At 37.7% G+C, this 14395-nt stretch overlaps 1 protein-coding gene across 1 annotated transcript in view; it reads right to left on the bottom strand.

Annotated features, from left to right (window-relative positions):
- The window catches only part of DHX15 (DEAH-box helicase 15), a 49272-nt gene that overhangs the window by 24204 nt on the left and 10673 nt on the right, over positions 1-14395 (bottom strand). Inside the window, exons 3-5 of the mRNA XM_074865911.1 lie at positions 13740-13933; positions 12444-12603; positions 11822-12040 (exon numbers count right to left, since the gene is read on the bottom strand). Coding sequence (XP_074722012.1) covers positions 11822-12040; positions 12444-12603; positions 13740-13933 — 573 coding nt within the window. The remainder of the gene's footprint in view (positions 1-11821; positions 12041-12443; positions 12604-13739; positions 13934-14395) is intronic.

Genomic DNA, 14395 nt, shown 5'->3' on the forward strand with positions numbered 1-14395 from the left:
ATTAAAAAGGCAGCACATTTTAGAGCGCCTTATGACAATTATATTAAGTCTATACCCTGAAAAACAATTACATTAACTTCTACTTTAAAAAAATAAAAATAAAAAAAGAAATCAAAGTGCTTACTGAATTTGCAATCGCATTTCCACAATACTTCAAGATGCTTCAGCTTCTATACTCTAATGAACAGCCTAATTTGCATTCAACATCCTTTTTCTTTTAGCCATGTTTCCTAATTAATTCTCTACAAATTGTACTAAAATTGAAATCTCTCACCCTGGAATATTAAACTGCACTCATGACCTTTTCAATTTTCACAATCTAAAAGAAATTGATGTGCAAGATATTTAAAATAAGCCAATTAAGCTTTAATGTCACGTATCACTAATGCAATTATATGGAAGATTTGCTTCATTGTACCTAATGAGAACAAACACCTTTACCATATAAACATGGATGCTCAAAACCAAACCTTTCAATCCAGTGTTTCAGATTTTGCTTTAAAATTAACTGAAGTCCCATTTAAGCTTAAAAAAAAGTCAGTGAAATACTCTGAAGGTGAAAAAGATTTGTCATGCCTTTTTTACCTCACTATTTTCTACAGTATTTGCTAGCCTATTTTCTGACTAGCTCACCACACAAAAAAGATCACCACAGTCCAATCATTTATAATTCCATTTCATTTTAAAACAACTGCATTTAAGTCAGCTAGGTGACCTATAGTTATGACAAGATTTAATGAAAATTAAAGTGCACGGAAATTTAGGTTAATGAATAACAATTCATTAACTTCAACTTAAAAATTACAACAGAGCCTCCACTCTGTTGTAACTATAACATGTCTATAAGAGGCACACTTACCAACTACTGATATCCCAGCTGAACCACTGATGGGAGAATGAAGTCATCATGACAAGAAGCAACAGTAGGCAAAAGCAAAAACTGGCTACAACATACTCCAAAAAGAGAGGCCAGACCTCCCTTATCACAAATAATTCACCAGCCTGAAGCTGAAGTGATGCTTAAGACCCTCAAGCAAATATACAGAACAGGTTAATCTAAAGGCTCTGTAAAATTACTGCTTTAAACTGTAACTAGAAAAGCAAAAGCAGACTCCTTTTTAGAAACCATAAATTTAGATAGATCCTAGAACAAATCTGTGTCTTTTTCATTTGCTTTTAAAGAGACTTTTAAGTTTTCAGCACAACTGTATTGAGTACGTTTTAAATAAGCACAGACAATACAATACTCATGTTCTGTATTGATCAGCATATATAATTAATGTATGTATGGCGAAACGAAGGCTCTTGCTCTCTGATGTCAAAGAGCCCTTTAATAGTAAGACTAATGCTTTCTGGCATTATCCGGCCAATTTGAATGAACTGCAGATATTTACAAAAAACCTTTTAAACAAAGACACACTTTGCCAACAAATCCAACACACCCTTGGCAAGATGCAAAAGGCACACAAGAAACTGAGCTGGAATGCCCCCTACTGCTCATTAACGGAGAATGAACTCCTTTACACAGATGTCAATATCTGGTGTTATGATGATAAAACCCTCTGAGTTCAGTAATAGCCTCCCAGTGAAAAGGAAAAACTAACTTAATTAACAAATCATACACAGTAGCTCAGTAAATTAATACTTTAAACAATGGTGCTTATGTAAAAAGATATGTTAAAAGTAAATAGTTGACAAACTAGGCAGCGACACTCCCTCTCAAATTTGCACCCAAAGTCTTGACAAGCTGATACTTGGGCCTGTTAAATATTTAATACAAAATTAGATTGTATCTTTCAAAAAAAACCACACAGAAAACCCACAAGCCAAATGCTAAAACAAATATACAGCACAGACCTTAGTTCCTGATCTGAAGGTCACTACACTGTTCCATGGAATCTGAGCAGATTACACTGTGTAATTGGGAAAGCTCTGATGCTGGACAGGATGCTTAATCTTCAACAGTAATGACCAGAGACTGCAGGACAGTTTTATACTTAAGAGATAGTAAAATACAAGCAAGCAGTGATAAATGAAAGCACCACACTCTTCAGGCCACACGTGTTCACAGCCACCTATCAGCTTTCAGAAGAGATAAAAGTGTTGCTTCTCCCTAGAGTTTCCCAATGTTGTGTCAAAGTATCCCTGATCAGGACTCATTAAAATACTTCAACACAGAGATGACAAGTGCATATATAACCATTACTCTCTGCAGATTTGCAGAGGTAACTACAGACCTCTCATCATAAACTCCTGAAAGAAGGATGCAAGTCACCAAGAGCCACTGCCACTCATCTAAAGACAGTAAAAGATAATTCTTTAGTACTGAATTGTGTTAATTAAAAGGAAAAAAAAGAGAAGAGGAAAGAAAGAAGGGCGGCTTCCTTTTATTTACCACACTGGCAGAAAACAGTACGTCTACTGCAACTGTATCCACAACCACACTCCTATTTCAGCAGATGACTAAAACTGGTATCCCAAAGTACACAATCTAGAAGAAATATGTGTAGTAAGAATAGTTTGAAAGTATTAAGGATTCATTTAAGTGTTAAAGATTCATCTGTATCACATGAAAACATTTAAGTCCAGAGATATGACAGATACAGTTGAAGACACAATCCTAACTTTAATCCTCCGAAAATTCAGCAAGTCTAATTCAATAGTCCTGACACTCAAGTATGAAAGGCTTTTTTATAAAAAAAACCACACACATTTAAATATTTGCACACCACTACTCCAAATCCATTACAAAACCCCTTGAAGGGGGATTATTCCATCAATCCACATATAAGAGGAGGTTTTTCTTCTTGGAGGGAAAAGATGGAAGGTAGAGTGAACTTGCCTTTCATTTAGATTATGCCTGAAAAACTCCTCAGAGCCCTGACTATCACACTGACTACCCGAGACAGCGGATACCAGGGTACTGGAAGCAGGAACAGACGCAGGATCAAAGAAGACACGGTTAGATCCATGACTGCCCAGTGCATCACCACAAAGACCTGCTTCAGAATTAATCAAATAAAGTAGGCCTAACACGCAAAAAGTGTGAGGCTTAGGCAATGCTGAAGTTACTAGGTTTAACTTGATCATAGTTCCTTACAAAACTGAAGACTTCTCAGGAGTATTATTTGAGAAATAGTTCTCAGTAAAATTCTAGTCAATCAAATTGTCCACTGCCACACTCATTCTAAGAAGAGCCGACTACTGAAAGGTGAACAGCAAACAGATCACAGCAAGGGGAAAGATGTTACATGCTAGCTAAAATGCTCATTTATCTCAAGCTGCAAGTGCCACAGACTCAACATATCTATACTTCACAACATCTAGTCCCCAGAATTGTTCCAGTCTATTACGTACCTCAAAGTTTCCAAAAACTTCTTGCTTGACCCGATCAAAACAAATTAACGATATACATACAATATCTACAGTTCAGCTGCAACACTATGGAAACTAGAATCAAGTAGCAGCTAAGAACTCCATAGTAGCACACTCTGAATATTAATGGGGGAGTCCTCAACATTCTTCCATACCCTTAAGAGCATTAGCAATTCTCCTTGGAAAAGCTCCAAAGACAGACAAGAATTAGCAAAGAGAAAGTATTTCTTTTTATGGATATACTAAGGATCAAGGAGGTAACAGGGTGGTGAATGTTCTTCAAACAGGAAAAACAGTCATCTAAACATCCAAGTGAGAGAGTCAACAATTTGTATGTTGTACCTACAGCTAAATTAAGACAGTTTACAAAAGGAAAAAAAGCAGTAACCAGGAAAATAATTTAATCAAGATTATTTTTAAATCAAATTTAAGATAATTTAAATGGTATTGTTTCCAAAAAATTGGTGTGATTAAGGCTGGTTCTACACACAATCCTGAACAGGCTGCTTGGTTTTCAAACAACTGGTAGACAACAGGCAATATTTAGAATATCTGTCAATTAGGTGGATTTCATTCCAGAGCTTAAGTATCAGAACATAATTCTGAGACACCAAAAAGCTTCAGGATTTCAACAGGAACCTCCACTGTGCCACAAATTTCAGCAAGACCTAAGTCTGTATGGGAACCAACGCTTAGCAATGTCTTGTTTGGAAAACAAAACAAGAACAGTGTGCGCAGTTTCCCTCTGATTTATTAGAAACAGTAGCACAGCCATCTATATTTTCACACAACAGTAAGTAGGTTACTTATGCCTCCTGAATCTGACAGGATTTTTACTCCATCTTAACCCACTTTTTCAAAGAAAAGGGAGGCTGATGACTAGTGCCTAAAAAAAAAAATCCTTGGATGCAGTGATTTTTATTTCTTTCACTGAAGCAGTATTCCTGTGCAGCTAGAAATGCAAAGGTCCACCAGACCAAAGGGAAACTGAGTTTGAAGCCTGTTGACAAAAGCAGTCCTGAATTCTCAAAAATGCCAGGATTGGTGCTTATATTCCATTTTAGCATCCTCTGGATGGGGACAGCAACACCTACTATTCAACCAAGCTCTCAAGAAACTAAAACCACAGTGCTTTATTTTCCCCTTCTCATGGCAGATCAATACATCTGCAAGTGAAATAACTGGTTATATTAAGTTATCTAAGCTGACGCAGAACAGAACTCTGGCTCCAGCTCCAGTGAAATGCAGCAAGAGAACTTCATCTAAGTGTGTATAACTACACATACAAGTAGTCAAAAGCTGTAACAGTAGTCCTGAGTCTCACACACTCATGGGCAGCTTAAATACTATAGCAACAGTACATGAAATATGCACACACTTTGAAAAAGGTTACACATTTTACAGTATCAACAAAGAAAACAAGAGAGCTATAGGTGCTTTTCAGGCATAAAGGAGGTGTATTTAATGCTTCAGGTTGTGGTCAAAATTAAGTACCCCACAGCACTTTTTACCATTCAGCAAGATAAACATACTCAATACCACCTGGAGGTATTTCACAACTAAAATTGCTGAACTGTAACCGTGGAAACAGACCTGGCTGCATTTACTCTTTGTACAATGAGTATTGAATGCTGCTCTCTGGTCAACAGCCTCTTACTCCTTTGCAACAGTTGAACTGACCACAAAAAGCACTAACAGCAGGTTAGTTCCTTTAATGCTGAAGATTCTTTTCACAGTCTGCCCCTTTGTCTTCCATCTCTCTCATACTGTCCAGTAATGCTTGCATCCCTCATCCCAGAACACCAAAAAAAACCTGCTTCAGCTTAAACAAGGCACAGAGGGTAGAGTTGAATTCCTACACCTCTTATATGTAAAACTAAATCATTTTTCCTTCTATCACCGTAACAGTGCTAAAGTTTCCTTTTTATCTCACATTGCTCAAAGGACAGCATGGGAAGGGGACAAAAACAAGGTCTCCTAAGAAGCCCATTTCTTTAACCTGACAAGTTACCTGGGAGGACATGATGAAAAACTGTCAGTATTTGAAATCAAGAGGGACACTGAAATTAAGCTGTAAAAAAAAAAAACAACACCCAAAAAACCCACCAAACCCCACACTTTCAAGAGTACCACCTACAGGACTAGTGTTAAAATCCCACCCAATCCTGCCCTTCTTTGATCTGTATTAGTGAATACTAACAACACTGAAATTGCGAACAGAACTTAGTATTACTACATAATATTTTTGTAATACTCTTTTTCTAAAAGATCTCACTTTTGAAAGTCATATCACAAAAAATTTTCTAGGTATGACTTTTAAATATAGCCTGTGCCAGTTTAGTTTAAAAACATGTTGGTTCCCCAGGCTCTGTCAGAACACACAAGTGAAGAAAGAGACTCAAAAATAAATGAACCACAAACCAATACCTCACCAGTTGCCTCCAATACCACACCTCCACTGCTTAAGTTTATCATCTCACTACTCCAATGCTTAATATCCCCTAGCTCTGCATCAAAAGCTAAGGATTTGAACACATCATTAGCAGTTCATCTAAAAGGAACTGTATGAAATTAACCACAGAAGAGACTAATTTTACTTCTTATCATGCACAGCACATTTTTTTTCTTTATCTGCTGTTGAAAATAAAGTCTTTATTACCCTATTCAAACGGAATGCTCAGTAGAAATTCACTTCCACTTCTTTCCCTGATAGTGTTTCTGCAGTGAAAATGTGCTCATACTGAAAGGTTACTATTAGCAAGTACAGAAACAGAAAAGGATTATAGGAGCAGTTACATGTAGTATTGAGTTAGTCCACCACATCTTTAAGCAGCAAGTTTGTGCTGAGCAAATACTGTCAAGATTCTTACATAAAGGAATTCCATTGACTAGTAGTCAAAAAACCCAAACATAAAAAGAAGCCCAAGAAGTCTAGCAGCAATGAAGTTCACAGAATCATAGAATACCAGGTTGGAAGGGTCCTCAGGTCCATCTGGTCCAACCTTTCTTGGCAAGAGCACTGTCTAGACGAGATGGCCCAGCACCCTGTCCAGCCAAATGTTAAAAAGTGTCCAATGTTGGGGAATCCACCACTTCCCCGGGGAGATTATTCCAATGGCTGACTGTCCTCATTGTGAAAAATTTTCCTCAGGTCCAGTCGGAATCTCCCCAGGAGTAACTTGTACTCATTACCCCTCATCTTTTCCATCTGACTCCTTGTAAAAAAGGAGTTGCCACTCTTCTCTGTAGTCACCCTTTAAATACTGGAACACAGTGATAAGGTCTCCCCTAAGCCTTCTCTTCTCAAGGCTGAACAAGCTCAGTTCTCTCAGCCTTTCCTCATATGGCTGGATTCCCAGTCCTTTGATCATCTTTGTGGCCATAAACTACTGAGTTAAATTGCTCCTGCTAAACTAACAATCCAAAAACCTTAATTTCCTTCCCTTTTGTTTGTGTGCAGGACCCATCCTGCTGCCATGGATGAAGCTTGAAACTAAGCTGATACTAAACAGCCATTACCAAACAATCAACGACAAGTTACCCTGAGCCACCGAAGTACTTCAAGTGCTGGCATTCCTTCTGGCTCACAGGCCAAACTGGTATATGTAAACATCCATTTAACTTGCTGGTCAGGCTCCACTCAGTCTTAAGATCTAAACTGTATCTTATTATTTTTAAAAAAACTGTTTCTACAAAGAAATGGTGACTAGCGATGTCATTTTAAGCACACTTAATGGAACAATCTAAGCACTTGGCATGCAAAACAGATTCCAATGATTTTGTAAACATTGTCATTGGAAACATTATTTCAGAAATCCTTTCTTCAGTTGACGCTGTATTTGAAGCACTTACAGAGAATCTCACGAGGTGAGAAAGACTTCAAGTCTGCTCCAGTTGGAACATACTTTAAACTCTTGTAAATAGGAGATGACCATCTTATCTACAGCAGATCAGCTGCTACACTATACACAGTTAGATTTAGCTTCACCTTGTATAAATAGACGTAACTGTTAAACCCTGAAGGAAACTAATGCCAAAAAAAAGTATAAGGCAATTTTACCTTGTGCAAAATGAGTACTCAGAGGAAAAAAAAAACCAAACCCTAAACACATAAATAAAAACTACTTTCCAAACCACCAGTATTTGGCAAACACCTTAACCATCCCCTTTCTCTTTCAAGTTCCTATCACACACAGGGGCACTGCCAGCCACATCTGGTTTTGATGACACAAACGTTCTAGAAATTGTCTTTGTCCTTAAAGCCGCATGGAACTTCACTAATTTCCCTTTCTTTCTCCAGGAATGAAAGCAAACTGCTACAAACTAGAAGTGAGGAAACAACAGTAAAAAGAACTGGCCCTAAAAAGCTGCACCATTTCAGGAGATGCTCTGAATACAAATTCAGAGAAACAAAACTTTGTAAAGTTATGTACTGAAACAAAGAAGTCATCCATGGAACAAGTCAGCACTTGACCATAACTGAGAACTGCTCTGTCAACAAGTCAAAACTGAACTTGTCTCAGCATGATTCCTATATTCAGGATCTCTTTGACCTGGTCTATTTGACATATTTGACATCATCTCAAGTGAATGAAGAGCAAAAAAACTTCCTTTAGCACTTGAACACAATTCATATTATTACTCTTCTTTCCGTTTAAGCTTCCCAACTCCTCCATACCTTTTATGCAAGGTTAAACAAGGCAACTTGTGTTCAGTGCAGCCCAGTACACTTACCATCTTAACCTCACCCAACCACTACCACTGAGACTAGTAAGTTGTCAATTTGTACTTCAGTTTCCTCATAAGAAAGTCTCTATTGCTTTCTTTCACAGTTCCAGAGCTTAACCAGCCTCACTGCAATGAAAAAAAAGCACTTTAAAAATAAATCCTCATTTATAACACACTCTACCAAAACCTCAAAAGTGTTTTGCAACTCTTTTCTACACCAACATCAGTTTTACCAACATCACTTTAAACCTTTCTGGAACACTTACACCATAACTTCACAGCAACATTTTTCAGTATTTTTTTCTACAGTCAAGAACAACAGTGCTGATCTCCAGGTGCAGCCTGGAGTCTTCCTCCTAAATGTGTAACAATGTGTTTGGTCTTATGGAAAAAAGGGTGCTGGGGTGGCAGAGAACACACTTTGCATTTGTAAGCGCATAGGTTACTAAGATATGCAAGACAGATCTATAGAGTTTCTGTGTCATTACTTCTGCCTCCCCCACCCCAAAAATTTAATCTGTAAGGATTTACACCTACTCTCAGATTACTGATCTTAATGGAGTGTGAAATCTAATACTGTTTTAGCAGAACTCCAATAGACAATAAACCTGCTACCTCTGAGATCTGCAGGTGAGCCAATCTCAAGACATTTAAAGTCAAGTTTAACAACTGTATCTACACAACTCGACTACCAAATTTGTTATCTCAATGACTGAGAAAAAGTTTGACAAAACCTATTGTCCAAGAAAGACACGCTGACTGAAATGTAATTATACTTTTTCTTTCTGAACAGAATTCCCTGTCAAGAGTTTCCAATTTTGGCTGTGACTGACATCAGGCAACCTGACTTATAGTTACCCAGCTTATAGCTTTTTTGAATACTGGCATGAAACACAAGCATTATTTCCATCTTCAGGAATCTCCCCGATATACTGGGGTGTTTTTTTATTTGTTTCTAAAATCAACAGATGAGCTCTCCTCCTTACAGTGCCTGTGGGACAAGTCCTGTTTCAAGATGTTTATTCCTAATAAACATTTTTAAAACATCCTCTTTTGTAACTAATGGACTGAAAAGCAGTTCATGCAACATAATCATAAACTTTTGCTCCTTTCAGGATTCAGGAAGGAAGTTTTTACTGAACACTTATTTCTGCACCATTAACAACAATTTTATCTTCATCCAGTAACAGGCTTATACAATTAAGATTACTTTGGTTTCCAAATGTATTTAAACTTCTTTTTGGTTTTGGGTCTGACAACACAGTATCTTGCCTAGTATCTCCAAGTTCCATCATCAACTCTATGTTTTAACTAATCTGTACTAATTAACCGCTATCCATCTTATTGTCAATATAAAATTACTTCGGGTTCAGTGGGGAGTGAAGGCAGTAGTCAGTAAGGACTCTCATTCTGCTGCAGACCACTGCAATTACACATCTCAAACTCAAAACAGTTTGCACTTGTATGGTTCCACCCAAAACGTCTTCCCTCTATATAACTTCATTTGGCTTTGTAAATGCATCTTTCTGACAAGAAAATCAAATCATCCTGCACTCTGTTCATGTTGTTTTCCAGAATCCAAAAGAACTACAAAGCATTTCTGCCCAGCAAAAATCAATGGCAAGACTCAAGCTACTACTAAGCCTACCGAACCCAAATCACATAGTGGCAGCGGTACCTAGAGCACACTTTCCAGTTCTTGAGATTACAGTATCCTATCACTTAAGATTCAACAGTAATATATACTTAGACTGTATTATGAGGCTCAAAGATAGGCCTCAGAGGGCCCAAAACATCATGAATCAAAGTGGATATAACACTTCAAAGCTTCTCTGCAGAAGCTAAACCAGACTTCAATTTCATGCTAACTATCTAAATTAAGACTACCTCCAGGCAGAGACACTCCAGTGCCCCTGAACAGCATCATCCACAGATATGTGGACTGGAGAACTCTAGACAAATAGAGGATGGTGGTTTACCAATGCAAGGTTTAAGTGATTCAGTTAGGCAATACAGGGATATTGTTAGATACATTTATGCATAATTATACCTGTACATATTAACATGTATTATATGCATGATTTTATTAAAATTTGTTTGTAATACATTATGTCCTGTAAATTAACCCAGTGGAAATCAAAGAACCTGTTGATACAAAAGAACAGAGTACCTCTGTAGCACTGGCTGGTACTAGACCAGTTGGGTCTAGAGCCATCTGCCAAACATGAGCGATGCTCAGAGTTGGTAACATCCTGTGCCCGCCTCCCACCCTCAACTCCTATAACTGTTATAACAAGTTATTTAGAACAATACACAGCAACTGATGTAGCAAGGACATCATTTATATTTGATAATCAGAAGGGCAAGTATTTGTTCTTCATGAAAGATTAGAGACCAACCTGATCAAAACAAAATCTGCTGAAACAGCTGGACAGCAGTTTTCCTTTCTGTTGCCACTGGTTCACTCACCCACTTGCAACAGTTCCACTAATTCTCACATTTACCTGCCAGACTAGTCTGAATCAGAACTTCTAACTAAAACCAAACAGGCAGGTTTCAAAGTCACAATCGTTCAAAGTATTTTTTCCCAACTGTACTTTAACTCACAGCAATACTCCAAACAAAGGAGAAACATAACGACCATAGTATCTGCTTTTTTACAGTGACAGCCATTGTTTTGGTTTTCTAAGGGAGGAGAGACTTGCCAGAAGACATTTTAATCAAATGCCTTTTAAAACTCATCTAAAAGGCAACACATCTTTATGACTGGCAAATCTACTCAAGAAGTCTTTGTACCTTCAGCATCACAAGTTATTCGTACCATTTTTTCCCCCCTTGGCATAGTTAAGACTGTGTATGCTTAAAGACACTGAATTGCTTCACATCCTTTGAAGGATATTTCTTCAAGAGGAGTGACTGCAAGAAGAATGCATCAGAAAAACATTTTCCTAGCTGCATTTCTCCCCTACTAAAAGTATTAATTTTAGGTTGACCCAGTCAAGGAAACTTTCACAGTGCCTATGGCTTTTTTTACCTCTTCTCAATCTCAGTCTACGAATAGGGACACTCAAAACAGCTTCAAAGCAACAGATTAGGCCCAAAAAAACCCCAAACCAGTTTATTTCAAGCAAAGGATTTAAGATTTCCAGAAAATCCTTGTTTCCTGATGTAGTTTAGCTTAAATTCTTTTGTACAATCCTCTTTTGCAAGGCACTGAGTCCATTTCTGAGACATAACTCCCTGTATTTCTGGTACAGAAAGACTACAGCCCAATACTCAAAGCTATTCATAAAAAACAAAACCCAAACATTTTTATTAGAACTACTACTGATAGCTAAGTAGCAAAACCAAAGTGGTTTTCTTCAGATAAGCTGTACAATACACATACAGAAGTGCACAGAACTATATTTTCAGTAAAAACAAGGATGCTGCCATGTACCCAGAACGTTTTGAGTTCACATCAGTACAAACCTAGGGTTCATAGTCTAGGTTTCTATTTTAGAAGTACATGAGTAGGATGAGAATTTTCATCTTAGAGAGGGTTTGCATAGCATATGCATATTACAGATACATACGATGACTAAAGACCCAAAATGTATGGCAGGTAGAAAACCTCAGGTCATTCAAGTGATAAACTAGAAAAGGAAATTAAACATTTCAGTCTACACAAGCTGATTAAAGCGCTTTCTGTATAGAATGATGGATTAAAAACAAGTACCTCCTGTCCAGTAAGAAAGAGTAAGAGATCTCCTTCCTCTTCTTCACACATGTGAATCTGGATCACAGTTCGAATGGCAGCTTCAAGATAGTCCCTTTCTGGTTCTGGAGTATAAAATATCTCCACGGGGTGGGTACGACCCGGGATAGTTAGAAGAGGACAGTTATCAAAATAGATCTGAAACTTGCCAGCATCTAAAGTAGCACTCATGACTATAACCTGTAGGTTTGAGGGGAAAAAAAAAATTACTCCAAAGGTTAACAACTTTTAAAGTGTTATGCATGCAATATGTAATAGTAAGAAACTAAACTCAACTGTTGATTGTGATTTAAGCATGCTTTTATCACCTCAACACAGCAGCCTTGTTACAAAGGTCAAAAAAATTCATAGTCAAATACGGAAAGGTTGAGCTACAATTATGTTGTTTCTAGTATTTTCCTAAACACAAACTGCATTAAGAATTTCCCAGGGTTATCTTTCCAACACAGATTATCATTAGATCAAAAGCCAGCTGATCTACTTTAGTTGATTATAACAATCAGCTAATGGTAAGCAGACAGATACCTTATTTGGCATGACTGCAACTAGAAAGGAAACACTGTTGGGCTTCATCACTACTGACCTTCAGATCAGATCTTTGCCTTACAACTTCCTTCAAAACTCCCATCAAAATATCAGTAGCCAGTGTTCTTTCATGGGCCTCATCAAGAATTATAACACCATAGCGCTCCAGCAAAGGATCATTCATTGCCTCACGAAGTAACATCCCATCAGTCATATACCTGAACACAAACAAAATTTCAACACAAATTTTACTTAGTAAGTCTGATACAGAATCCTCTTCCATATCATTCACTAGGTTGCTTGAACTCAGCTTTTAATCAACTTCTTAAAAATAGAAACATCAGTAAACTATTTCCAACAATGTAACAAGCCCATTTTAAGTTTTCAAATAGAAATTACTGCAGAGTGTAAGTGAAATCTGGGAGTTCGGGTGGAGCTTAAAAAAACTGGGGAAGGGGAAACAAGGTTTAGTAACATTTATAACTAGTTTGTAGGCTATTACTGGCAGACTTCCAGGTCTACAATCAGAGACATGAAAAGAAAGGGAAAAACCCTAGAAATACTATTTCTGCAACTGTTTCTCCCCTTTTCTGTCTGTAGATCATCTGTTCACTTTTTGCTTTCCTGTCTCTGCTGAATTTTTTTACACCTTTAGTCCCAGCCCTCAGCTGCTTGTATAAGTGAATGGAAAAACATCTTTTGATAGAAAAGCACCATTCCTTGAACCACACTATGTGGAACCCTTTTTAACTGAGCGTTGTGAATGTCATCTGCAAATGACATTATTAAGTGGGCCTGGTTCCACTGACACAGCCTGGCAATCTATAACAGCTGACAACTAATACACTATGTATTATGTGTCCCAGAGTCAGGTATAGGCCAGTTTTGAAACTTTGTGGTAGTTCTCCTTACTTAAGTAAGCTACTGAACTTCACCAGGATTACCCTGAGTAGGAAGATACCAGACAAAGGTCAGCTGAATGCAATAACATGAAGAGAAACTGAATGCTGAAGGGCTTTATTCTGAGTAGCACCTTAATCATAAAAATACTTCAGATCACATCCACTTCTTTATGGAAATTAATTTTAAAAGATCGACAGGGTGCAGTGATTTCTTTAGGAGGCATGACTCATTTTCAATCCTACTCAAGCCCCACACTTCAGGTTTCTCTCAGCTCATGCTATGGTTCCTGTCTGTCTTCTCCACTCAGACACAGGAAGTGCCTGTCCATAGATTCACTCCCCTCCTCATTGTTCCTTTCATAATTTTGCTCACACCCTTCACAATGCTCTACAACTCCCCCCACCCCTGAGTAGGCTGTGTTATACCTTTACCTGACAGTTGCCATACTTACTTCAAAATGGTTTTTGCACTACTGCAGTCTTCAAATCGAATAGAGTAACCAACCTCCTGGCCCAGCATGACATCCATCTCATCAGCAACCCGCTGTGCCACACTCATTGCAGCTACTCTCCTAGGCTGGGTACATGCTACTCCCCTCTTTGGTCCAGGTAATGAGCGCATGTAGTCAACACACCACTGAGGGATCTGTCAAGAATAAAATTCAGTTTTAAACACACTTCAAGTGGCCAGATGTAATCTGTAACTTTATATTGTATCAAATAAAGTTAGTTACAATTCCACTGAGATGCCAACCGCACGCACAAAAATATCCAAAGCATAAGAGCAGACCGACTAGTTAGTTGGCCACTAAATAAAACACTCACATTAAGCATGTACATAACTATCTCTGAAGTTATCAAGGAAATGCCTAAGTTCACAGTACCTTTAAGCACTGATCAGTACCTTACACAGATATTTAGCAACAGCCAACATGCTCCAAAGCAGCCAAAATTAAAGTTAACACTCAGAATGTTGAGATCTGTAGCTCGGTTTGTTGTTTTAAGTTTTACAATAAGCAAATTATATTTTGTGGCTTTAAAAAGTAATGCTTATTAATACATTAAGCAAAAAGAATTATTTTAGTGACATAAAAATTGTCTTAACCAT

The sequence above is a fragment of the Strix uralensis genome, chromosome 4 (genome assembly GCF_047716275.1).
Source record: "Strix uralensis isolate ZFMK-TIS-50842 chromosome 4, bStrUra1, whole genome shotgun sequence".
NCBI lineage: Eukaryota > Metazoa > Chordata > Aves > Strigiformes > Strigidae > Strix > Strix uralensis.